Here is a 27982-nt window from a genome sequence, read left to right on the forward strand (position 1 = left end):
TGAAACACATCAGACTCAGGGATTTATAACGGGTGTGTTAGATCAGAGAATGCGTTAAAATGAGTATACTATATAGTATGACTTAAGCATTGTCTACGATCCAAACTTTATGTGCTTTTTGTGTGCAGAAGTAAGATGCATACTTAAAAAAGGCATAATTTAAGAATCTGTGACGTAGGCACGCTTGAAAATATAGTATGCATACTGTGCATTTATGAGTATGTATATTACAGTATGCTTGCTTGACAAAATGTTATGCATGATGTGTGCAAGTGGCTACAACGGTGGTATGACGTATTTGCGTAATGCATGTTGGGTATTGTAGTGAGAAAACAAATGGAAACACAAAAAAGGGGACACAATTGTGAGTTCTGTCAGGTCGATGAGGCTGAGGGATGCAGTGCTGTGCTACAGAAAAAAGACATAACATGGCAATTAACGTAAGTGCTAGTTTTAGGCCAGAATTGCGATTTAATGAGAGGAACAACTTTTCTGGGATAGTGCCGATTCAGTTCTCACAAAAAAAAAAAGAGAAATAAAGTCTAAATTCTGTTACGTTTGAATTTATTTCTTAACACAAAGCATTCAATTTTTCCTTGCAAAATGTAGTTTTTACGTGTAAAAGTTTAATGTTGACATGTTTAAATTCGATTCATTTTTTTTTACTAATATTAATAACATTTCCCTTTGTTATTTCTGATGGCAAGTAAATTCCATCAAAAAGCCGAAGCGGATTTGCGCTGTGGTGCCGTGTGTAAATGTGGCTGTAGTTGTAGTTCCAGTTCACACCGGGAGGTGGCAGCACCAGCAGCTTCAGTTCAGTTTTCCTTATCAGCCAAAGAACAGTTGGAGCCGGAGAGCCAGAATGCCGAAACGAGAAATAAAAGAAGAAAAGCCGAAACTCTTTAAAATCAGGAGAGCAGGAGAGTCTAAGAAGTTCGGAGTAGCAGCGTCGACCCTGAAGGAGCTGATCAGGAAAGGATGTGGGCTGTTTCAGGTGCGGTGGATTTTACAGTGTGTTCTGTTCGCTGATAGGAGCCGTAATTACTCGGTAATGTCGACTCTGTCTGCAGGCGTCTCCGTCGAAGGCGCAGTGCTGTCTGTACGAGGACGGGACTCTGATAACGGAAGAGTATTTCCTACACGTTCCTGAAAACACAGAGGTGGTTCTGCTTTCTGCTGGGCAGAGCTGGAGCGGCTGTGAGTAACTTTTCTGACAACAAACATCAGTTAAAAAAATCTACATATTAAATGTGAAGTAATTTCACCCAAAACACGTAGTTCTAGCTTTAAACCAGAGATGTGTGGAGTAGATTAAACCCTGTACTCGAGTAAAAGTAACAGTATTGGTACTTCGGTTAAATGACTAAAGTAAAAGTAAAAGTATTTTTTCCAAAAAAAAACAACTTGAGGAGGAAGTAAAAAGCATCAAGACACAGAATTCATCAAGCACTGAGTGCTCTGAACTACTGTATAGAAACTCGGACTGCAAAAAAAACTAACACTTTGATTATTCATGTTAATTGACTTATAATCGATTAATTAATTTAACTCATTGTAGCCCGTAAATGTGAAATGAGCTGTAACAATAAAACGTTTGGCGATGTTCTGACGATCTGAGCTGCTGTTCACCAAGAGCTAAATTACCACCACAGAGAAAAACCGTGGTGCTCTGTTTAAGCCTGTCCATCATTTTGAGCTACAGTAAATAATCAGCAACAGCTAAAAAATAAGTGATATAATAATAAATATGTAGATTAACAAAGCAGCTTTTCATGCTGCGGTGTCATTTTAATGCGCTAGTTAAAAGTAATGTTGTACTTCCATGGAAAGCGTGTTGTATGTTACACTTCATTTTAAGAAAACGCTCCCAGAATTTACTACTTTTGTAAACTTCGAGCCATAATTGTTCTTTTTCTCTGGTACCACAGTGTAAGTGAATTGCTGCCCTCTTCAGGTTAAGTCGTTAACACACTCCAGTTTGGAGGCTACTTTGAAAATAATCAACAACAGAAATATTTGTCAGTTTATTGATGATGTCCAATAACTGTTTCAGCCCTAACAGAGACTATAAGGTCTAAACTGAATCTGTTCTTCTTCTTTTGATGCTTTCTTGGTCTAAAATCAAATGATAAACCTCAGCAGTCAAAGAGGCGTCCAGTCACAGAGCAGTACAGCTGCTGTTGCTGTTATAACATGATACAGTTAAACACAGTGAAAGGAATTCATTACTCAGAGTGAATAGTTTGTGAAGAAGTAAGAATATTAGTGTTTGAAAATACTCAAGAAAATCCACTAAAAGTTTACATGAGCACGTGTAACTGAGTAAGTGTATCTCTGCTTTCGTTCTACAGCTGTGGTTTATGACCTTGGCCAGGTGCTGTGTTTGGACAGACATGCAGACGAGCTCATCAGTGCAGCCAAGAACCTGCTGCAGGACGATGATGAAGAGCTTCCTGCTAAAAGAAGAAAACTCCTGGGGGATCTCTTGTGTAATCTGAAAGACAACGCAGATCTGGAGGACAGAGCAGATGATGAGGAATGGTTTGAAGGTAATAACAGTTGTGAGTGAAAGTAGGGTGGGCAGTATTACAGTATCTGTTTAAGTAGATCTAATGTGGCACAGTACGTGAAATGTTGTATAAAGATTTCTATTTTATAGAATATATTTTTTTCATAGTATTTCAAATGTGGCTCTTCTGGTGCATTTTATCTGTTTTATCTTTTTAAACCTCATACAAGACAAATATTTTGTGTCGTGAAAATGTCTTCATTTATCATGTTGTATTTTTGCGTCTTATCACCCACCATTAAATGAACTATAACCACAGTAATTAGCTGAAGGGAATAGAAGCCTAAAACTAAAGTAAAAGGAAATCTCAGATCTCAGATTCCCTAATTGCAGTGGAGCTTCTTAAAACATCCAGCATCTGTTAGGAACTGAAGTTTGTTGCAAAGGGCAAGATGTATAAGAAGTATTTTCAGCAATGTTCATATTTTCAATATTCAGATGCCAATATGAATATTCAAATCTGAATCTGAGTATCAGTGGGCCTCATTCACCAACCTTTCTCAAGGTGAAATTTCTTCCTACAACCCACTTATGCCATTTTCAGGAAGGTTCTGACCTTTACCAGTGTTTTCTTATTTGGAATTTCTTCTTAGGTATAAACAGGATAAAAACACTCAACAGCACAAAGGTGTGAACAGTTCTGCAGTTTAGGAACACGTCATGAATGTAGTATAGACCTTTTCTTTGGACCTTTCTCATGAACAGTTTTAAGAAAAAGCTTAGGACGATATTGGTGAATAAGGCCCAATATCATTGTGGTTTTGGCATTAACACCATGCATATTAATACCGTGATTTTGACAGGAGGCTTTATGTTTTCTTATTAGCCAGTCACAAACTATTTTTTTTTGCAGATGGCAAAACGCAATTCTCAGGCCAGTGCAAAGAAATAAACTTCTTTGTTGACCTGTTTGAATAATAAATAATTTGTCTAGTTAACATTTGGGGAAATGAACCTTCACCAGCTGTAACAAAAGGAAAAACTCATTAAAAGAAGCTTTATCTGTAGCTCTGGCTTTTTTTTTTACTTTCTTTACTTCTCTTAGTTTATTGTTATAGTTTTTTACTGAAACATAATAACAATAATGTTAGTTTCTGAAAGGATTATTAATATATGTTTACTCTCGAGTGAATAACTATCTTAAATATCCATTTCCAGGGATTGACACAAGGTTTAAGACCAAGTCGGCATATATGAAATACAACTGTGAACAAAGGATACGGGGGTACCTGAAAGAGGTAGGAACTGTGCTCCATTTTCTGTTCCATTTATTATTTCACAGGTTATATATATACACACATACATATACATACTGTATGTACAAAGGTATGGGACACACCTCTCAATCATTGAATTCAGGTATTTCATTCAGTCTTATTGCCACAGGTGTATAAAATCAAGCAACGAGCCATGCAGTCTGCCTTTACAAACATTTGTGAAAGAATGGGTTTTTCTAAAGAGCTGACTGAATCCGAGCATGGTGCTGTAATAGGATGCCACCATTGTAACAAGTCAGGTTGCGAAATTTCTTCCCTCCTAGAAATTCCATGATGAACTGTGAGTGGTATTACTGAAAAGTGGAATGTGATGATGTAAAGTACTCCTTTACATATCACAATATAATGACTGGTTGTAAACACTTACCTGTACTTACTTGAAGACGGATTATCCCTGCTTTGAGGAGCAAAGAAAACTGAACAGGTTCACCTGTGATTTACGTACCTGGGTGAGTCCATCCTCTGTAGAAGAGGAGGGAAGGACAAAACCTGTAAGAAAAGGAAATTGTTTAATAAGTGTACACTGTATTGTGAATATGCGTTAATGACATCATAAATGTAACTGTGAAGAATAAGTGAAGAACATGAATTATTTACTGTTGAATGTAAATATATTTAAATAGCTGAAGCGCTTGTTTTAACCCGGGCCAGTAATGGTATATTCTAGGGGATGAGCACCCCTAATATAAGCAGCATTACTGGGGGGTATGGAAGAGAGATCCCTTCTTTCAGCTTGGTGGAAGATTGAAGTTGATACGAGTAGAAGACCTATATGACTTTGCAGTCATTGGTCTGTTGCATAGCTGTAGAGACTATTTTCGTTTTCGTTTCCGTTTGTTATGTGTGCGCGTGTAAATATGTAAATAATCCTGAGTATTGGTGTGTAAATAAAGGTGACGGGGAGAAGAACTCTTGGACCAGCTGTATTTTATTCCAGTTACTTGGACCACTTGCCCGACGCTACCCGTAAGGCGTGTCCCCTGCCACAGCACACTGCCAGGTCCAGGGACGCACTTTATCACATGGAAGCATTTAGGAACCACAGCAACTCAGTTACAGAGTGGGGTCGCCGAGTGCTGAGGCGCATAGTGCATAAAAGTCACCAGCACTCTGCTGACTCAATGACCGAGTTCCAAACCTTCCCTGGCGTTAACATCAGGACAAAAACTGTGCACTGGTAGCTTCATGGCATGGGTTTCCTTGGCCGAGCAGCAGCATGCAAGCCTTACATCACCAAGCACAATGCCAAGTGTTGGATGGAGTGGTATAAAGCACGCCGCCACTGGACTCTGGAGCAGTGGAAATGTATTCTGTGGAGTGACAAATCACGCTTTTCTATCTGGAGTCTGGGTTTGGTGAATGCCAGGAGAACCGTTACCTGCCTGACTGCATTGTGCCAACTGTAAAGTTTGGTGGAGGAGGGATAATGATATGGGGTTGTTTTTCAGGGGTTGGCCTAGGTCCCTTAGTTCCAGTGAAGTGAAATCTTTATGCTTCAGCAGACCAAGACATTTTGGACAATTGTACGCCTCCAACTTTGTGGGAATATTTTGGGGAAAACCCTTCTGTTCCAGCATGACTGTGTCCCAGTACACAGAGCAAGGTTCATAAAGACATGGCTGGGTGTGTTTGGTGTGGAAGAACCTGACTGACGTCCAACATCTGTGTCTGACCTCACAAATATTCTTCTGGGTGAATGGGCAAAAAATTCCCACAGACACACTCTTGTAGAAAGCTTCCCAGGAGAGTGGAAGCTGTTAAAGCTGCAAAGTGGAGAACAACTCCATATTAATACCTATGGATGTAGAATGGGATGTCATAAAAGCTCCTGTAGGTGTCCCAATACTTTTGTCCGTCCGTGTGTGTGTATGTGTATGTATAGGTCTATATATATATATTTGTGTGTTTTCTCTACTGTAAAGTATGAACATAATTACATAATGTCAATACCGTGTTCCTTACAGTAAACAATACAAAAGCAAAACTCTATTGTTTGGTACTGCATGCTCAGAAAACAGTAACCAGTCACTACTATGAAGCACTGCAAATTTTCCAATTACTCACATTTGTATTTACTGTGGAAAGTTGGGCAGATCTGTAGTATATGACGTAGATTTAATCTGATTTCTGTGCATTTCTCTGCAGGTGGATGGTCATGCTCAGACTATTCAGAGTGTTAGGGCGAAAGGTGAATATAAGAAGGTGGTGATGAGCTTGGCAGAAAAGCTGAAATCTGAGCGTTATAATGGTAATTACTTTGACAGGACAGAGAAGGAGCTACATCGACTCTGCACTAATGAAGGCTGGTTCTCTTGTCAGGTATCTTAGCTAAACAAATGACTTTTAGATGCCTTATAGAAATAAAAATATGATTTTTTGTCTGTTAAGGCAGTAGTATGTACTTCTCAAGAGATATCAGACTATATTTAAACCTTCCAGTCTTTTAGAGTTTTGTTGTATTGACAGGGTGCTTTTGATCAAGAGAAGTGTGGGTCTCTGCATTCAATAAATCCATACGGCAACCGTGAGAGCAGAATACTCTTCAGCACCTGGAATCTGGACCACAGGTGAGTGGAGAGCCATACAACCCAGACTAATCATTATAAAACCAATTACTACGTTTTTCAGGTGACGGTGTTTTTAGAGTAGGAGTGCTTTTACAGGATCAGATTCAGATTTACTGACTGGAACAGATCCTAATTCGTACTGCTTATCTCAGAATCTTCATGAACGCAGGCCCTGATCACATTTCTTAGGGTAATCATACTAGATGCCTTGTTTATTTATGGTAATAAAACTCCTCTGTTTCAGAATTGAGAAGAAGAGAACAATCATACCGACTCTTGTTGAAGCACTTCATGCTAAAAAGAGCAGCGACATAAACCTGGACTATTTCTACAAACTGCTGTTCACTCGAGAAAACCTCAAACTGGTTCACATTGTCTGCCACAAAAAAGGGGCTCATGACCTAACATGTGATTCACGCCAAGTGTACAAACGGGCTAAGAAGACTCAGAGGTGACATGGGTAATAATCGCCTCATGGATTCCATAGATTAGTCTGGGGAAAGTGGTTATTTTCTGCCAACTGGGAACACGTAGCATTTACAAGAACAAAAACGGGTCTATACAGGTCTTTTTATATTGTATTTTTTATAAAATATGAATTATTTTTTCATAATGACTTGTAATTGTTTACTTTTTATACCTTTTATATTTTTTTAATGTGGACTTTACTAGTGGTCCCCTTTGATTTTGTGTACACTGATCAGTGACTGAACTATTAAATTCAATTTCTTATGCACCCTCAGATTCTGTTGAGTAACTTTTGTCAACTTTAAACTGATCCCGCTAATGAAATTCTTCTACATAAGGAATTCAGAATATAATCTCTACATGTTTGTTTAATTTTATGAACTGGTTTGCTTTTTATAGAGAGCCAAGTTTGTTTTTGTGCATTTACTTAAAGCTAAATGCAATTTCCTGAATGACAACTGATACTTGATGTTTTCACCCTCTCAGCCCTGAGCTAAGTATTCAAAATAATAAGCGGCACAAGATTTAGCCAAAAAAGGCTCATCACTTGCAATAAGTTACATTAATACGGAGCCCTCAAATCATGCTCTTTACTTTAAACCATAACAATAATTCCACACGTTTGAACTCTGTAAATGTTTATTTTGTCTGGATGGAGTTACTGTAGCTTTGCCAAAAATGTGTATTTGCAAAGTGTAAATAGAATAATACAGCAATTGTTTAACATTTAAATATGACCATCTTACAAAGTATTTGTTAGCAAAAGTAGCACTTTTCATTTTAATACAAAAATATACAAATATCTGTAGTCATACACCAAACCTAGCTAAATGTTTTGTGTCTTACAATTTATACAGACATGCCAATATAAAATAAATTAATGTTAAGCCTTTGAATATAAAGTTAGTGCAAATGTTTCATTAAACAAAACTATACAAATGATCTCAATTGCAGATTTCCAATATAATTAATGCTGGTAATATGATCAACCTTTACAAGTCTTACTATATACATCAAAACCTTTGAGAGGCTAACAGATAAAAAGGTGTCATTAGGCCAAACAAATCCAAGCAATAAACCATCTGCATTATATTGTCCATTACATAAAAGAGGCATCAGGCCTCCATGACAAGTGTTCATCCTTTTCTTATTTAGCTTTTCAATCAAAAATGCACCATGTGAAACAGAAACAATAAAAAAAAAAAAGAACATCTCACTTTGGATTAAAAAACAAACAAACCCTCATGTATTCATTATTGTTTTAAGTTTCAACACTAGCAGTTGTCTGACTGAGGCACTTTCTGTAAAAATGTGTAAAAACAACCTCCTGTCCATGTTAAAACCTGTATGTCTTCACAGAACGCATAAAAAAATTAATTGCAGAGTGTAAAATTGCTGGACTGTGTAAAACTCCTCCAGCAAGTTTCCCTTGTCACACAGCTGTCTGTCTGCACAAACACAGATCACATGATGTGATAACAGTTGATATATTTGCCTTGTTTGCCCAAAACTACTCACGTTAGCAATAAATGTCCTTAAAAATATACATTTACTTCTTTTACAAAAGACAGTGGAACGAGGCGTTGAGTTTTCTAATCTGCTTTTGCAATGTCATGTATTTCCAACACGTTCACTGTCAAGGCCTTGAGTCACTTTTTGTTAGTAAACTGCTAGAACTGCAGATACACTGATTTGTTAAAAGACTTTGGATAAAAACTGGGGAAAAAAAAATTCTAATTTCATTATGAGTACTTCCCTGAAATAACCTTATCTGAAGTCATTTTTGTAGTCTCAGTTCTGGTACAACTGAGCTCACACAGAAGTATCTCATAGAAATAGCAGAGCGCTATAAAGAGGAACTTTTTCCCAGGCTGTGTTAGTGAATATATAAACCCAATATAAAACCCTTAAAAATATTCTTTGAAGTCTTGCCAGTGAGATTTTACCTCTCCGGTGTTCTTTTGAAATCTTTTTCTCTGTGCCACAGGATTCTGCCATCTAATGGCCTAGTAGAACACTGTTTTTAAGAAAACATTGGTACAGTGGATGCATCAGAGTTTTGCTCAGCCACTGTGTTTGTTTGTTATGTCTGCTCCTCGTCACTGTCCTCTTTGGCGTAGTAATGACGTCTCCTGTACTCTCGTCTGCTCATGCCCTCTGTGGCTGTGGCTCTGCGTGAGAAGTCCTGCAAAAATATAAAAGCATGTTTGGACACATTAATCAAATCTGTCACCAACTACATGGGTTTATAAAGCTCCATCTGGCTAGTGGTCTCTATTAAGTCACTTTTTAAAGCTGAACTATGTAAGTTTCAGGGATTTGGAGACGTCTCTGGTGGAAATGTGTGACTAAAGGTCGAATAATAATAATAATAATAATAATAATATAATAATATATTACTGGGGCTGTTGCACGATAAAGCTCGATTACTCAACTAACAAGAGTAAAATGTACTCTCTCAGTGAATCAGGAATGTGTAGGTTGCAATTTGAATGAGAATACATCACATTTTACATGATTATATTAGTTTCTCTTACAGAAAGAAGCAAAGCCTGATGGACAACCACTAAAACTGTATTTTAGCATTTCATTTATTTTTCAGATTGCCAGTATAATTAATGCTGGTAATATGATCAACCTTTACAAGTCTTCCTATATACATCAAAACCTTTGAGAGGTTAACAGATCAAAAGGGGACAAGTGTCATTAGGCCAAAAAATCCAAACAATAAACCATCTGCATTATATTATCCATTACATAAAAGAGGCATCAGGCCTCAAAAAAGTAAAATGTACCTTCTCAGTGAATCAGGAATGAGTAGTTCGCAATTTGAATGGGAATAAATCATATTTTACATGATTATATTAGTCTTTCTTACAGAAAGAGGCAAAGCCTGATGAACAAACACAAACTGTATTTTAGCATTTCATCTATTTCTATTTTTCTTGTTCCAGTTTTCTGGAATCTCTACAAGGACATTAATAATATGTAACTGTTAAGTCATTTTTTATTGTTCTTTGGCTTCAAAAATAGACAAGATATAATTAATCGTCAAAATAATCGGTACTGAATTCCTGATTTAATGTTAATGGATAGCGACAGCCCTACACTTGTACAATTAACAATGCATATTCTACACTAATTTTTGTGTGCAAATAAAAACAGTTTCTACCTGAACTGAATCCAGATTCCCAAAGAATTGCTCCACGGGAAAAATGTGGTTACTGTCCTCATCGAAGAAAACACTGAGGTCCGTCTGCTCGGCGGCTCCGCTCACCGCCGTGTCCTCCATCTTCATCTTCCCCGCTGCAGGGTTTGGTTTACCCGCACTGTTCTCCTTCCCTCGCCGCTCTTTAGGCGCCATCAGTCCGGTCTGAGTTTTTACACTTTCGCTCAAATTCCCAGTTAATTTCTCTTCCGCTCCTCCGCCGTGAAGTGGTCTCTTGGGGAGCCGTTTTCTCTCCCCGCTTTCTCCGGCCATCTGCTGCCTTCTGCCTTCGCTTCCAGCGGCGGCCCGTAACCCGCGCAGCGCTCTCCTCTTTACGCAGTGCTGCTGCGGAGGGCAGATACCAGCAGGGGGTTAAAGAGTTAAACAGTGTGCATCGGGTTAAAGAGAGCGTGTTTACAGTGTGCTAGAGCTGATAAGACCCCGACGGGCGGAAACTGTGGGGAAGGAGGAGGAGGCACAGACGGAGGGCTTTGGCTCTGACACTAACCTCGCTTGAACTTTTCACACGGAGCCGGTTTAAAGACACGGTGTACTCTTCTTCTTCTCTCCGGTTCCCGTAACCCTACACAAGAAAACAGAACAGATCTTTTACATAACTAATATACCAGGACTTCACTGGTGTCCCTTCAACCGCTCAAAACACCGTAAACCAACAGCATAAATCCAATGTTTTGGTTAGCTAGGTTAGCTAGCTAGTTAGTTGACGTACGTTAGTTACGTAGCCGCGGCTAACTACATGATCTCCGTTACAGCTGGTTGACATTAAAAGCAACACAAAGCTTACCCGCTGATCCACATAGGTTAGCTAAATCTCCTACTTGCTCTCGTAAAACACCGCAAAAAAACCAAAGACGCCAAACACGACACACATAACAGGAGAAAACAGTGTGACTGATTACCTAGTAAAATTACGCTATTTACCAAAACAGAAGCTAAACCAAGGACAAAGAATTAGACTGTTTGTTTCCAGCCATCTCGCGACAGCGACGTCTTCGCAAACTAAACTAATCATGTTAAAAGTTGTAAGTAAATTTCAAGTTTGAATTGCGTTAAATTACCTGTTTAGTCCTCATCTGAGAGAAGCCGTGTTGACCGTGAGCGGCTCCGTTTCTCTCCGGCTGGTTGGGTTCTGCTACCAGGCGCCGCCAAAGCTGAAGCCCCGCCCAAACACGAAATGACGCAGAAACAGTCTGGAGGGGCTTTTCACCTTTAGATGGGTGACACCAGACGTTCACCTTCCGGTCCGATACCAAGTAATACAAGGCTAACGCCTCAATATCGATACTTTTAAAAGTCTTCTTGTATATAAAAAAGGACTTCATAAAGACATAAAATATGTATTAAAAGTTTGTAGTGAAAAACCAGTAAATGTGGACAAACCTAAAACCTACATATGCGTTAATGTTAAAGGGGAACTCCAACAAATTTTCAAAATGTATGCATAATTAAATAGTTAAGACGTCAATAAAATAGTTCAGAGTGGTTTGGTGGGAAATGCTCCGTTCTAGAGAAACTTACAGAGTCAGACTTGTTTACAGTGGTTATAATAGGAACCAGACGTCTGAGGAGATTAAAATGCCTCTAAAAGCTCCTGCACAGAAAGTTATTACATGAAATGCTTATGAATACACATCCTGATGTCTAAGACACTGTTTTAATGTAGTTTTGTGATAAAAGTTTGGTCTGAAACATCTTTTTATCAGTGTATTTTAATCCATTCAGGGTGGAGGGCAAAATAGTCCCCAAAGGAAACATAATTTTTTCCGATTGACCATTATTGTACTTTCATAAACATGACATAAAAACTCAGAAGACACATGTAGGTTCACTGGTGGTTTTGGATAATAAATGAAATGGCTATATATGCATTGAAGACATCAGAACTCCTGGTTCCTCTCACCACCACTGTAAGAAATCTGCGTCGGTAAGCTTCTCTGCAAATTAATCATTTCACATCAAACCACTCTCAATGACTTTGTTTACATCTCAACCACTGGATTATACAGAAATTTTGAAAAATCGGTGGAATTACCCTTTAATTAAATAAACTCATATAAACTGAAAACGCAGAAGCAAAAATGCTCCATATCCTACAGCATCAAAGCCACATTTTGTTTTATAAAAAGATCCAGTTTTTGTAGAGGAGTTTCAGTCCATTTTAACTGGAATTTCTGCATAATTAACTTGCTAACTAAGTCCTCATAACTGAGATGCTTTCAGTTTTAGCCTTTATACTTAAGAACTAAGAACATTTTAGGTTTAAGGGGAAATGTGAGGCTGAGTTTTGTTTCAATCTTTTATTGTCTATTTATAATCCTCGTTTAATTTTAATCTAAGGAATATTTGAGGAATGTGTCTATTTAAGTAATTTCACTTTATTTTCCATATTTTAGAAATGTTTAACCTTTTAATGGAAATGGAAATGTAAAACTGCTCTCCTAGGGTCAACACTGTAACTAGTAATGAAAGCAGCAGCAGTCTATGGGGTGAAGAAAAGGAGAATCACCCTTTTAAGAAAAATTTGCTCTGCATAAACTTCACCAATGTGATTATGTGTTTTTCTATATGACTCAGTATATCAACTGTTTCCTATATACTTAGAAATCTGCAAGGATATTTTTCCACACCCCAAAAGAAGTTACATTTTCTGCTTCCCATAATTCAAGTAATCCCAAACAATGAAGTCTGGACTCTGGGGTGGACAGTCCATTGTTTTGAGAACACCAGCGGCACAAGACCTCTCGCAAGAATTGCATAACATTTGGCAGCACCACGTCAGGTCTTCAGCTAGCTATAAGAAGGAGTAGTATTGAAATTCAAAGTGTGACCTCTGCCAGAAAATAAAAGCTTAAAAATCTTTTAGGATTATTGTTCATGATTTTTTTTTGTTTTGTTTTGTTTTTTCCAAATCAGAACTTTGGATACACTGTAAAAAAAAAAAAAGTCCTAATTTTTCAGAATATAACAGTTCAGTTCAGTTTTTTTGATTGTATACAAAACTCTATACAATTACAGACAATATCTGTAAATTAACAACTCATCTGTTATTTTAAGGATTACACCAATAATAACAAATTACATTTATTTCTTATTTAAATCTGTAATTAAATATGTAGCACATTGTATGAAGGTTTATGCCCATATTAATGAGTTAATGTTTTTACTTTGTATCCTGCCTTCCGCCCAATGACAGCTGGGATAGGCTCCAGCACCCCACCGCGACCCAGAAGGATAAGCGGTTTAGATGATGTATGTATGTATGTTTTTACTTTGTACTTTTAAGGTAAATCTTATTAGTTTTATATTTTTGTGTACTTTTACATAAAAACTCTGTAATTCTGAATACAAATTTAGCAAAGTTTTTCTATGACATCAAACATAATGCATAGTCTTTTTTAAAGAGTACAAAGCTACACAGCTCTCAAAGTTGCAACTTTCAGGCATGTTATGGCTCTGGCCACACCCAGTTAGTGATGTCACAGTGAGTAAAAGCACATACATGTCAATGAATCTGACAAAAGTGAAATACATAAAGGCAAAGTCAGGAAAATGAGGCACTGTAATAGTCCAGGCAGGAAGTAGAAGCAAGAATGACAAGCTTTAAGTCCTTTAGAGCAGCAACATGCATGAAAGCTTCAACCTCAAAAAAGCAGTGAAGCAGGAACTTTTTGCCATATGATTTAGTGTGGACTTACTATCAGTTCCTGCTTGTTGTTGGGTAGAGGCTGATTACCAATGAGTATATTGCTGAAAGAACAACAACCATTGCACAAAAAAAGTTAGGAGTGGGTTAATATTTATTCATTCTAATGTATCTTACAAATAATTTCTATTCATTGTGTTACATTAAACTGGAGTAGGCCCTTATCTGCTGTTCAGTAAACTGAAAATGACAATGATATGATTTCCACATTCTGGAAAATGTGAGTAAAAAATATTATTGATACTTTTGTTTTTTTGTTTAAACCCCAAAAGGAATTTAATTTTTAATGTGAAATTTAAAGTGAGTGGTAAGTAGATTCCTCTCCTCACAAATATTCCTGGACACAAATAAAAGCATTATTATGTAAACCCTTAATGCCTATCTGAAGTACTTAACAGTGTTATTTCTGAACATTTTTTGTTAATTACATATTGTTCTTACCAAAAAAATAGATTTTTCCACTTCAGCAAGCATTTTACTGGTTAACTATAAATTTACCAACTTCTGAACTTAGCTCCCCTAAAGGCTTAAATGATATCACACACTCTTTATCATGTTATTTCATCACTATCAAACGAAAAAGTATTTCTAAGCTACATGAAAGTAAGGTGGGCTATGGAAGTGTTCTGACAAGTTGTACTACCTTATCAAAATGTTCTATCATAGCGCATATTTACAGGTATACCTGTAAACAGAACATCTAGGTAGGACATTTCAATAGCCTACAACTCTGTATCAAAAATGCTACCAGTGTTAGAACTACAAAGTTGAATTTAGCTTCTTTTTCGCAGCTTCTTGTCCGAAATTTCCTGTTCCACTTTAAATGGTCCAGCATTTGTGCTTAGCTGTCACAAACATTAGCGAATGAGACAAAACAGTGATGACCTATTGGTTCTGTTAAACAGCAAAAATAAGTTAACTTCAATTTGAATTCATTTAAATTAATTTAACTAAAGTTAACTTAAGGTGACTAAATGACAGCTGTCAAGCAGAAAGACAGCAACCTGCTCATATCAAGCCTTTCTATTCTGAAGTCAGCTTCTTTTTCGCCAGCTGCTTGATCGAATTTTCCCATTTCACCTTAAATGGCGCAGCAGTTAACAGCCTTATTAATCATGCAAACAGGGTTCACATGCTAATAAATGCTGGATGTACTAATAAATTACACTGCAGTTCTACAGGGAATTCCTGCTTCACCTGTTTTTTTTGGCCTGGTACTCCTACTTGCTTAAGCTTCTTTTACTTCTTGAGACATTACTTCACTGAAGTTACAACACTTTTACCTCAGGATGTTTATAAGGCTACACTACACGCCTCTGCTCAGTGCATTTCCCTTTTGGTGGTCTTATTACTAACTCTGTAGTTTAGTTAATGTAAATTAGTAGCCAACTGCCTCCATTAACATTGTTACATTTTCTGTTGCATGAGTGATCTTGCTCTTCCAGATGTACAGCCTCAGTGAAATATGCAAGTGCTGCACCTCAGTGACTGTGAATAGTGAGCTGTAACTGTATATTAGATAAAGAGGAAAAGGAAGAACAGGAGGAAGGCTTAAAAACAACAACCAGAAATGCCTCTGTTCACACTGCTCCATAAGCCTAACTGAAAACAAAAAATGTAATGTGTCTGCTTCACAGACCTCAACCATTCTGTAATATTTACAAATTCCTCTTCTATATTTTTCACAGTCTCCATCTTTCTGTGAGTCCTGATCAAGTCTTTGGGGATCAGTGGAAAACCAAAGGAGCACACAGTGGACCCATGGTAAGCATTTTAGCCACTGCTGTTTCAGATAGCGATTACATTAATTTTGCCAAGAAATGATGCATTTTGTGTCTTAACTGCCAGTCCCCCCCCACACACACCAAACCACAACAGCAGCAACAAAACAAATCAATAAACTTTGTCACAAGTTTGCTTTAGACACACTGGATGTTCTCCAGGACTTCCAGAAACAGTAGCCTTCTTATGTGCATATTTCATTGTGATGAGGTTTTGACAAATGTTTTAAAGTATTTTTGGTATTTACTTTCACAAACCATGGTCTCAGAATGGCCCACACAAGGGCCATTTCAGTCTGCACTCGCTCAGCTCTGCTCAGATGAAAGAAATAGCAGAAATCACAATTTTGCCTGAAAGCTGGTTACAAAAAAATTGTATCAATTGTCAAACAGCTGAATGTGAAGCTTATTTTCTGCATTTAAAAAAATCTATTCTTCAAATCAATGAAGATTTTCAAAGGCTTACTGGATCAAACTTAAACTTGTAGTGAAAACAATGAAAAAAAGCAAAGTCTCCAAGTCCTGATGGGCTCACTTTAGTATTTCTTTCTGCATTTCTGATTGATTTTGGAACAGCCTACATTCTTAATGCTACAGGAATATATAAACAATGGTGAAATGATATCCGCAGTGATACAAGGCTTAATTTCACTGATCCCAAAACCTGCCAAGACCATACCCTTAACTGACAATTGGAGACCCATTAACTTGTTAAAAGTTGACTACAAGTTAATGGCAGCTGTGTATGCTAAAAGACTGAAGTACGGCCTAAATTAAATCATAAGGGAAACACAAACAGGGTTCATTAAGGGAAGGCATACAGGCTGTAATATATACCTGGTTGTAGACCTTATAGATTATATGGACGAAACTGTCCATATAAAGGAGAGGTCAATTAGATTATCCTTGTTTAATTCTGGGGACCATTATTTCTTTATCATATATCATAACCTCTTTGGCTATTAATATGTCTAACTTGCATAGTAATTTTGGACCGTATCCAAACTTGTCTAGAGTGCTACGTCATTCCCTTTGGCTGATTTCCAGTACCTCATCTCAAAACACTCCCCTTATTTCCAACCGATAAAAAAATAACAGTTCACTGACGTCCTGCTGAGGCCAAGGTCATAATATTAAAAATTGTTTTATGATGCCCTGTTAAGGACAAAGTTAGATTATTCATATATTCAAACAGTTGTTTTTACTCAGATATTCAAACTGTTCATCACTCTGTTTTACAGCGTGCACAGAGAGTTCACCACTGTGAGGTCACAGAAACCTACTTTACAGAAGGCACAGAGAATTCGTCCCCTTGGATTCTAAGACATTATCACAACTGAGTTATTCACATATATTGTATTCTGTGACAACTTGTATGTATTTTTGGACTCTTTATCTAGAAAACAACAAGTTCCTATCTCCAAAGTCAAACTCTAACTTAGTTCTATAAGGTTCTATTTGCGAGCCAATCAGCATTTTGAATACACACAAGAGGACCAATCAGGTTCTGCTTCTTTGTCATGTTGCCACTCTGCTCAGGAAAAGTTTATAAAACTTTCTGAAACATGGAAACATGTGGCTGAAACTCTGCCTGTCTCCTTGCAGTTCTTTAAAAAGTTGTATTGTCTTAAATTGTATAAATATTAAGCCTTAAAGGTAATTAAATAGTAGATGTTTGAATTGATGGGGTCTTAATTACAACATAAACATTAATTTCATTCATTTATCTGTCTTTTCTCTGTCTTCTTTATTCCAAAATAAGACATTCTGTGCATTGGAGACAACATTTCTGAATTTCAAAAACAAAACCTAATGCTGCCTTTAGACTGACCTGCTACACTTACTTGCTGGGACAGTTTATTACAGTAGCTGGTTGCTGTCTGACCTAAAGGAAACAAATGGTCCTACCTAAAATTGACCTCTGCACCATATTTAGCTCTGACCTTTACACTTAATCTGTAATGCTTTTTCGACTAAGAAAAAGATAATTTGTCCTAAAACAAGAAATGAATGTCATGAAAAATAAATAATAAAATAAATGTCCTAAAATTGTCATAGAAAGCATTAGACTGAACATTCTGATACATGTAGACACTCTGTTACAACTTTGTTTTAAAACAAATTATGAGTTAACTGTTTGTGTTTGCTGAAAATCATCAATTCTTTTCAGGTTTTACCAGAAAGAACCTTATAATTCCAAGCAGAAACTGAGTTCTTAGTATTAGAAGGTTCTATCTGCATTTGACCTGTTCCAAAAAACACATTTACAATTATGATAGGATTTTGATATTGTACATTTAGAATAAATTAGGGAGTCTGTCATTTTCATATATGAAAGAATCTTGTTCCACGTATCAGTTTTTTATTTGGAATGCAAATTCTTGGAATGCAAATGTTATTTGGAATGCAAAATCTTTGAAGCTCAGTGTCTCAAAACTGCTCAGAATGCAGATAGAAGAATTCCAAGGGGACGAACTGAAGGAGATACAGAAAGATTCTGAAGAAGATACAGAAAAATATCACCACCTTTGTCTTTCATGTCTACAATGTAAACAGCCTTTATTAATTTACGATCCAGAACTACCAGTGAACTTTCTGAAGTTTGTATATATGTAATGTTGATATTGATTAAAACCTTAGCTAAACTCAAAACTACTGTAAAATGTCATCAGGCAGTGCGTTTTTAAACATATTTCGTAATAACTTCCTGCAAGGTACCTGGTATTACACACTTCAGATGTCTAAATTCCTAAAACTGTTACCATTCTTATTAACAATATTGGCTTTTCTTCAGTTTCTTTAGAATGGCACATTTCACATCACTTTTATTGACTTTACATCTTAGTGATTGAATTATGCAGAGCCTCTGAAATTCCCTTATAGGCAGTGGCAGCCAAAGCTGTAAGAGTGAAACATAACTGTAAAAAAATCCCTGTGAAAAAAAAAAAAAAAAAACAGCAAAATGTAATCTGGTCTGGCAACCATGTATTGAGACACAGTTGGCGGACTACTCCCTGTAAATGACAGAAAGAAAAGACAACATGGGATTTGCATCCAGCAAGTATAGGAAAATAAAATGTAAAATCAATGACAATATTCTCTTGAACTTACTATTAAGGGACAAAGCTATAAACAAACTACATAATCTTAAACAAAACAAATACTGATCCGTACCTGTTCACAGTTGAAGAACTCAATTTAATATGTTGGACTGGGGCGCACATGAAATAAATAAAAAAACATAATGGCACATCTGTCCATTTTAAACAACAATAAAAAACTCAACGGTAAATTATCTGTTTAAACAACAAATAGTCAGCAACTGCTCATAAATATACAATTAGATTATTACTAGCTCACAAAGGCAAAGCTTGAATATTTAGCAGAACAAATTTATCATAATTATTAACTAAAAAAGTAAAGTTTCTCTCAGCTCAGAGCGTGACACACCCTATGAGGAAGGAAGATGAGAGCATATATGTGAAGATGGAAGAAACAGTGCCAAACATATTGATGTTACATTATCACTGTAACTGAGCTTGACGGATCTGCTGATAGCAAACACATCTCCTGTTATCAGGGTCAACCCTTAAAAGTGGTGCCTTTTCTGTCCCTGAAGTAAAATCATCTAATGTTTTGTGTAAAAACATAGCATGATTTATTCCAAGGACACTTATTGAAGTTGAACTGATATTTATCTGAGCAGTGACATCTGAGCATATTTCAGTTTTGGTATTACCAGATCTCAGTGCTGCATTCAACATGGCTGATTATTAGATACTGCTTGACTGGAAAAATGGGTGGGACTTTCTGGCAGTGTGCTAAATTGGTTCAAATCATATTGACAAGATAGGGACTACTTTGTGTCAAATGGTAGCAAACAAAAATCACATGTGGACTTCCTCAAGGGTCCATTCTCAGGCCTCTTCTATTCAACATCTACATGCCCCCCCTTGTTCAGGTTAGGGAATATTATAACATCTCTTACCATAATTACACGGATGATGCCCAACTATACCTGTTACCATGTGACTACAGTTCCCTATATTCATTGACTAATTGCATTGAAGAAATTAATGAGCGAATGTGCCAGATTTTTCTTACAACTGAACACAGAAAAAAAATTAAATAATTATTTTTGGATTCATATGAACAGTTTGAATCCATAACACTATAAACTACAAATCAAGACAGAAATCTTAGTGTAGATATGAACATTTCAAAACCACATAAAAAGAAATTCAAAATCAGCCTATGAACACCTCACACCAAAATATTGCAAGAATCAATGGATTTCTATCTAAATGAGATCAAGAAAACTTGTTCATGCATTTATTTTCAGCAGGCTACACTATTTTGGTGTCTTCACAGGTCTTAAAAAATACCAGACGGCTGTAGCTCATTCAGAATGTTGCTGCCAGAGTTTTCACTAACACCATAAGAGTGGAGCACATTATACCTGTCCTTAATTCACTGGATTGGCTTCCTGTGTGTCAATGAAAAGCTTTCAAAATCATATTTGTCTATAAAGTACTAAATGGTCCTAAATAGATCTCTGATTCACTTACACATTACAAGGCATCCAGACCCCTCAGGTCATCTGGGACAGTTTTACTCTGTGTTCCCAGAAAAAGACCAAGCAAGGTAAAGCAGGTTTTAGTTCCTATGTTCCCCACCTGTGGAACAGCTTCCTGAGTATGTGAGAACTGCTAAAAGTGTTAGCTTATTTAAGTCAATAATAATGTTAAAACATTATAGTTTACTGCAGCCTTTGAATAGCAAAGTAATGTTTTAATTATAATGTTTTTCTGTATCTGTTGTTTTCTCTTTGTGTTTTTAAATGTAATTTTAATGTCTGTTTTTGTGCCTCTGTAGAGCACTTTGAATTGCTCTGTTTGAAAGGTGATTTATAAATAAACTAGCTTGCTAAAGTGTAGTTTCTGTTAGAACCTTATGGATCATAATGTGTTTTTGTGTGGTGTGTCTTCTCCTGTATTGATAACAGTACTGTGAGAGGGGGAGAAGCAGTAAGCCACCACCAGGGGGAGCCACCTATTAAAAGCACACGCCTAGGACAAAGTGCGGTGCATTGCTGAGCCTGTGTAAGAGTTTGAATGCTATTGTATGGCTTATTTGGTGCTTTGTGACTTGTTATTAGGATTTTCAGAGTTATAGCTCTTGTATATAATCTCTTATTGGGGAGAGAGGGTTATTTTTGTTTGTCTTTGTTTTCTCCTGGTTTGCTTTATTTAGAAAGTTAGTTTAGTATTACGTTTGTATTTGCTTTTCTTCTGTTTGTTAGGTAAATTAATTTTACCTAAATGTAAGTTTAGCCTTGTTTTGTTTGTTATTTTTCCCTTTCTCCCCTACTGTTTCCTAAGAAGATACATCTGGCCTAAGGCCATGAACTCTAAATATAATAATATTTCAATATTAATAAAATCAATTAAATATCAATATCAATATCAATAAAATAAAAATAATTTGTGATTCTTGCAAAACTAATTGTATGTGTGGGGAACTGGGAGGTCAAGGATGTGTCTTTTTTATGTTGCAGCCTGACCTGGACTGGATTGTAACAGTTTCATACTGCTTTTAAAAGGTTTATTTAAAAGTTTTGTTGTTGTTTTTTTTACATAAACACAAATATATAACACAAACAAAGAGTGCACAATGCTGGTGTCCGGCACAGGTGATTTTCCTGCTCAAACACTTGATTCAACTCCTCTCTTAATTGCCAGGCTTAGGAGATTTGTTTAAATAGGAAAACTAAAAAAACTGTGGTGGATGCCAGCCCTCCAGGACAGAAGTTGTGCGTGCATCCCTCATATAAACACCCCTCATATAAACACCCCTATATATATATATATATATATAATATATATATATATATATATATATATATATATATATTCTCATGCTGTAAGAATAAACCCAACATTCTACAGCAGGAGTGCCCAGTCCTGGTTCTGGAATTCTCCACCTTAGAAGTCTACCTGCTCCTATATTCCGATGTCCCTGAACGCCTTACTTACCTGCAGTTTGGAGCTAAATTCTAAAGAGTGGTAGATGTCTAGTAACAGGGTTGGGTACCCCAGCTCTATAATATCAGCTCCATGAGTTGCATCACATTTGGTGGTGCTGTTTTAGTACATTAAGCCATGTTATGTCTTTTCTTTATAAAGGGTTTAAACAGGAAGAAAAAAGGTCAGTGTCAAAATTATTACTTTCTCTGTGGGTCACAGGTTCATCCTTTCAGCAGTAGAGAGTATTTATGACCTGTAGTAAGTCAGTAATGTTTGGGGTTCCTTGGTCATTGTTTTAGTACATTAAAGGCATTTTAAGGCCTTTTCACATTAAGCGTTTTAGAATGTCTGTAGTTTGGTGTGAAATGCTCTGTTCTAGAGAAACTTCGAGTCAGAATTGTTCACAGTGGTGGTTAATGTCTCTAAAAGCCACATCACAGCAAATTTTACATGAAATAGTTATGGACACGCTGCCTGATGGCTGACGCATTGTTTTGGGAGACGTCTTTGTACTGAAACATAGCTTATTTTTTAGATTAATTCATGGTTAGTGGTTTATGTAATGTGCTACGTACAGGATTGGGATATAATGGATCCTGAATGCATTACTTTTTACCTATTTTTACTGAACATGTTACTGAACACATTTAGGTGTGTTCACTGTGTTACTGAACACAGTGTATTCAGTGTATTCAGTATTCAGCCACCGCTACTTCTTCAAAGTAGTTATTAAACTTGCCTTGTGTTAGTACTATGAATATACTGAATCATCTCACTGAGTGCTTTTTTCACACTGAAAAGAGAGGAGTGCTGGTAGGCTGAGCTTCTTTGAGGTGGGCTGAGCTCATTTTGGGTGGGGGTTGGTTACAAGATGACACAACCTCCTACTTTTCACGAGCTGAAAAAGTTCAAACGAGAGCAAGGAGGCAGCCAATGATGTTGAGCTGACAAGGCCAGCTGGAGAGAAAGAGAAGTGAAAGAGCGAAGGCATGGACGTGACCAGGGCAGCAGTGGTCCTGAGCCGCAGAGCGCCTTAACTGCGTCAAAATGCGCTAGGACGATCTTTATTTCCAAAGGGATACACACGACATATGGCACGCGCTCCTACATTTTTCATGAGGCCAGTGCTTTCAGAGTCCGAGTGGCTCGTGCGGCACCAGGAGCGGGCTGCCTGCTCGATATGGATAATCTGTTCCGTCGTAGAAGACTCTTAAAGACCCTGCTCAGCCTGACCCTAGTGTTTGGCACTTTGGTGACCATCCAAAAGTTCAAAGTGGCGGACAGTGGCGTGAAGGAACTGCGGTGGAAGCCCCGGGACAAGTCGTGGAAGAGTGCGCCAAATGCAAACGCCTCGAGCTCGTGGGACGGGGAGGTTTCTGCGGTCACGCGGAGGCCCTTGGCCACCTGGAGCGTGGAGGCTGCGAACTGCAGCGTGGGAACTCCGCGCGCGCTTGGCAAGGAATGGCTACGCAAGCTCGAGCCTCGCTTCCAGCAGTTCGTGCTCCACAGGCACTGCCGTTATTTCCCCATGCTGCTCAACCACCCGGAGAAATGCGGCGCCGACGTGGACGTGCTGCTCGTGGTCAAGTCCGTGATCGAGGAGCATGAGCGGCGCGAGGCCGTGCGCAAGACGTGGGGCGCGGAGCGCACGGTGCGCGGCAAGCGCGTCAAGACGCTCTTCCTGCTGGGCAGTCCAGCCACGGGCAAGGACACCAATAACCTCCAGAAGCTGCTGGAGTACGAGGACAGGATCTACGGGGACATCCTGCAGTGGGACTTCATGGACACGTTCTTCAACCTCACGCTCAAGGAGGTCAACTTCCTGAGGTGGTTCCACATCTACTGCGCGCACGTTCCCTTCGTCTTCAAAGGGGACGACGACGTGTTCGTCAACACCGAGAACCTGGTGGATCTCATTGGGTTCCGGACGGAGGAGGGCCGAGCGCACGAGCTGTTCGTCGGGGACACCATCTCCAAAGCCATCCCCATCAGGAACAAACAGAGCAAGTACTACATCCCCAAGGAGATGTTCGACAAGCCCTACCCGCCCTACGTAGGGGGAGGGGGGTTCCTCATGTCCGCGTCGGTCGCGCGCAGGCTCTTCGTGGCGTCCGAGAGGCTCGAGCTCTTCCCCATAGACGACGTGTTCCTCGGCATGTGTCTGCAGAGGCTGGGCAAAGCGCCCGAGTCTCACCCAGGCTTTAAAACGTTCGGTATAGTGAAGCGCAGAGTGAGCTCCATGAACAGCGAGCCCTGCTTCTACCGCCAGCTCATCGTGGTGCACAAGCTGAGCGCGCGCGACCTGCTGAAGATGTGGAGCGTGGTGCAGGACCACAAGCTCACGTGCGCCAAGAAGTACAGCCTATAGCACAAACAGTCCGCTCACTGTGCGCTTCACAGCTTCAAACTGTGTGTGTGTGTGTGTGTGTGTGTGTGTCCTGAGAGAGAGAGAGAGAGAGAGAGAGAGAGAGAGAGAGAGAGAGACGGAGCTCCACTTGGAGAGCTGGACACTGATGGCCTTGTTAAATTTTCAGTTCTGATGTTTGTTCACCTCCGTTCGCAACACGCAGCAATGATTTGTATTTCATAACACTTGCTCAAAAATATATTCTGGTATTACTGTAATACTACTGTTTTCAATATTATTTTTATTTATAATAATAAATTATTATTATTGTCATGTATTGCATAAGACCTACCAAAACAAATCACTGTATTATTGTTATTATTAAAATGATAAGAATTATAATAACATTTACCCTGTTTTCAGTAAATCTGTTAATATAATATTACATTATTACTATTATTACTGCTGTTTCATTAAAAATAAAATAATTTTGAAAACAGTAATAATAAAGTAATAGTAATATAATCTTTTTTGAGGGTTATAAAATCATCATCATTATTGTTGTTACGAATAATAATAATAATAATAATAATAATAAATGTTTCATTAAAAGTAAAACAATTTTGAAAATAGTAATAATAAAGTAATATAATCATTTTTGAGGGTTATAAAATATTATTATTATTATTATTATAGGAACACTACTACTACTACTACTACTAACAATTTATTACTGTCATTTCTTATTTTTAGTAGTAGTAATATTAAGTTAAATAATAATAAATTAAGCTTTGAGAATTTTTTCCTCTTTTATTTCTCATTAAATCTAAATACATTTCCAATTGGAATGATTTTGGTTTTCTCATACACTATAATAGACCTTTTATTTTCAGTGGTTGACTGACACTTCATCAACAGCTGAACATTATCACAGTATTCTCTATAGAGAATACAGACCCAGTCTGAACTCTATCAGTTACACTTGTGTATGTTACACAACAGATTAATGGAGCTCCTGATATGCAGTTTATTTAGAGCAGAAAGCCAAAGAAATGGGAGCACTATAGCTGAGAGCTGGAGGGACTGTATGATATGCACTCTGGCTGAAGAGTGAACTACATTTGCCAAAAAAAAGCCAAATTAAATCCTAAAAGCCACACTGTTTTCTTATGTGATGAGCCACGTTTAAGATGTTTAATAAAGACGAGGAGGACACACTGTACTCTCTGAGGTGATTCAATTCATGCAATCATGAAAACTGACTCATGCACATTTACTCTTTCAACCTTGGAGGAATCTATGATAGGAGACTTCATACTGAAAAGTTTTTCATTAAACTATATTATGTTAAAAACACAGATTTGCATACATGAATTTGTGTTAAATAGGCACTAAGAGTCTGCTTCAGGGTCCCCATAGCACACAGAAGAAATGACACAAGAATCACATAACACTAACTTTATTTACACACACAATAGCTACAGGCAGAAGTTCACCACTTGTACATTCACTGTGAACTTCCCCAAAATCAGATACAGTCATTATGAACAGCTTGAATCAGTTATCAGCTGGGTTAAGTAAAGAAAATCCAGTAACATATTACAGTAGTGCAACATTCCTAATGCTATACGATACCTAAATAAACCCTTTATGACAACTGACATAAACCTGTGTAGACATTTCAACAAGCGTCAGCTTTCATAACACTTACTGACAAAATCACACCAAAATTAATAAAAGCAGCTGTTCTGACAACTGGCACCTGTTGGAGTGAGTCTTTAAAAACGTTTATGTAGGTTAATGATAATTGTCATGTGTTATGTAGGTGTAATATAGAGTTACGAATGCTGCCCCTCAGCAAGGTGTTCACAAAATCCCAGTAAAGAAAAGTAAAGTTTGTTTGCTAAGAGATATAAAATAAGTCTTTGTCATAAATGTTGTGCTTAGTGTCTGTAGTCTGTGAGGTCAAGCAGATTCAGATCAGTCTCTTGCAGTTTACTTATGAAAAAAAAAATTACTGACTTTGCTTATAATTTGCACAAGTATGACCAAAAACTCTCATCTGGCAACACATCAGTGTTCCAGCATTTGGGGGAAAAGAATCTTAAAATTAATTTTTTTCTTAAATTTGGTATGTGTGTTTGTATTTACAGGTTTATTCATAAATGTACACATTTGTTTTATGACATTATGTTTGACTGTACTTCTCTGACAAATGAACACTGGTTAAAGTAAACAGATAAATACATTTTTAGTATGATCCCTGATTTGAAAAACCTACAAATACTGTTCTGTATCATAAAGAAATCCATGAGCAACTCTACTCTAAGAAAATAATCTTTCCATATATCATCTATATCTATCTATATGTATCAATGTTTCATAAATACTAAAACTAAATTTAAATACTACAATGATTTAAAGTACACATACATATATTTACACACACACACACACACACACGACTGAATGGGTTCTTACTCAGGGCTATACAATTGTTCAGTTCCGCTTGTGTATTTAAGGCTTTAGAGTGTAATGCATTGCCTTTTATTTGGATTTGTAATATTTAATTAAACACAAGGAGATTAAACATAGCATGGACACTATTTTACCTTTTAAGACTCTAAAATTACAACTGCTTGTCTAACACTGTATTTGTGGACTTCACAGGTTTTATATTTTGTCCATCTTTGCCAAGTGCAAATATAATTCCAAAATCTATAACCAATTCTGCAAGATCAAGCACTAATTTATACAGAACTGGGAACAGAACAGCCAGTGATTTGTGTTTTTTTTTAACCCTGTAGAAATGCAGCATATGCCATTTTCAGTAATAGAAATTTCTAATGTATGGCTTTGGTATCAAGGCTTCATGCAATTCTAGCACCAAACAAGCTTTGTTTATTGGCGGCATAGTATTTGGTCATTACCTGTTCATGTAGGTGCTCTATTACACTCACTTACATTGGGAAACATATATCTGTAGTACTGTCGTCTTAATTTCACCGATACAGAGGAGGCCAAATAACAGCTTAGCATATAACAAGTGAGTCTAAGGCTTTCCAAAGTCATGATGAGCAGTTCTCAAGTGCCAAAGCTGTGTACTGAGGCTGAGTCAAGTCATGAATTAGTCACTTGAGTCTACCTAAAACAAAGAGCCTCGCATATCGGAACGGTTCCTCCTGCATATTATAGATTGGAAGTGTGGCTGAGCTGGTTATGCATTTTATTTTTTCTTGATACGGCTGCAATATGCGCTCGCAGTCCTTATTATTGTTTCACTAATTCTAATTTCTGAGACAGAATTAAATACCATCCCTGCAGAATGTTTTGTCAGTTCACCCCATCACACCTATGTTGCATAATTACTTGCAGTCTTAGAAAACTGAAAGTGATTTTAGATTTCAACGTTGTGGGAGGATACAGTGGTTGCATAAAAATGCATTTTGCAATACTTTAAACAGTAAAAGCCAGTATCTGAGCCACTACTTCAACTCCACACCTTTGTAACTTACATAGTAGTTACAGTGGCATTTATAGTAATTACTACATAATGAGTCTTATGACTAATAATTGAATAAAATACTAAGCCTGCAGTTTGAGGGGTTAAACTTCTAGGGCCAGTTTTCCAGACAAAGATTAAGCCTAAATCTAGACCAAAAGAATGTCTGATAGCGTTGCACTACTGGCACTGCAATTTAATCTAAGACTAGGCGTAATCTATGTCTTGGAAACCAACCCAAATAAAGTTATTTATTTGTCTTTTTTTTTGGAAAATGTAAAGTTTGAAGCAAATGGCAGAATTTGTGAAGTCATAAAAGTTCAAACTTAAGTCCAGGCCCAACTATGTGTTTTTCCATTTGTAAAAGCGAGTCTCAAAGGCACCTGACCTGAGTTCACATCTCTGTGCCGTAAACACCCAGACAGTGATGACGTAGGTACAGATTCAGCAAATTCAAGGTGTTAGGGACTTATCAGCATGTTTACCTGTTTCTCACTTTCACTCTACCTA

General features: G+C 37.5%; 3 protein-coding genes across 4 annotated transcripts; 2 read left to right on the forward strand and 1 right to left on the reverse strand.

Annotated features, from left to right (window-relative positions):
- The first annotated feature begins 812 nt into the window (after positions 1-812).
- On the forward strand, positions 813-7158 carry dffb (DNA fragmentation factor, beta polypeptide (caspase-activated DNase)). The gene is made up of 7 exons (XM_036579129.1): positions 813-997; positions 1074-1200; positions 2355-2552; positions 3731-3810; positions 5995-6168; positions 6316-6416; positions 6661-7158. Exons 1-7 carry the CDS (start codon positions 866-868, stop codon positions 6869-6871), a joined length of 1023 nt encoding a protein of 340 aa, XP_036435022.1. The 5' UTR covers positions 813-865; the 3' UTR covers positions 6872-7158.
- A 347-nt stretch (positions 7159-7505) lies between these two features.
- cunh1orf174 (chromosome unknown C1orf174 homolog) lies at positions 7506-11270 on the reverse strand. 2 transcript variants are annotated; one of them, XM_036579132.1, is made up of 4 exons: positions 11172-11270; positions 10601-10675; positions 10057-10434; positions 7506-9069 (listed from the first exon to the last, which is right to left on the reverse strand). In XM_036579132.1, the coding sequence occupies exons 1-4, from the start codon at positions 11184-11186 to the stop codon at positions 8968-8970; spliced, it is 570 nt and encodes a 189-aa protein (XP_036435025.1). In that variant the 5' UTR covers positions 11187-11270; the 3' UTR covers positions 7506-8967. The 2 variants fall into 2 exon arrangements, with proteins under 2 accessions (XP_036435025.1, XP_036435023.1); XM_036579130.1 differs by having other exon boundaries at positions 10057-10437.
- An 11272-nt stretch (positions 11271-22542) lies between these two features.
- Positions 22543-24386, forward strand: b3gnt7l (UDP-GlcNAc:betaGal beta-1,3-N-acetylglucosaminyltransferase 7, like). The gene has a single exon (XM_036578051.1). It carries the CDS (start codon positions 22804-22806, stop codon positions 23989-23991), a length of 1188 nt encoding a protein of 395 aa, XP_036433944.1. The 5' UTR covers positions 22543-22803; the 3' UTR covers positions 23992-24386.
- Positions 24387-27982: the final 3596 nt, after the last annotated feature.

This window comes from Colossoma macropomum, unplaced genomic scaffold (genome assembly GCF_904425465.1).
Source record: "Colossoma macropomum unplaced genomic scaffold, Colossoma_macropomum, whole genome shotgun sequence".
In the NCBI taxonomy this organism is placed as follows: Eukaryota; Metazoa; Chordata; class Actinopteri; order Characiformes; family Serrasalmidae; genus Colossoma; species Colossoma macropomum.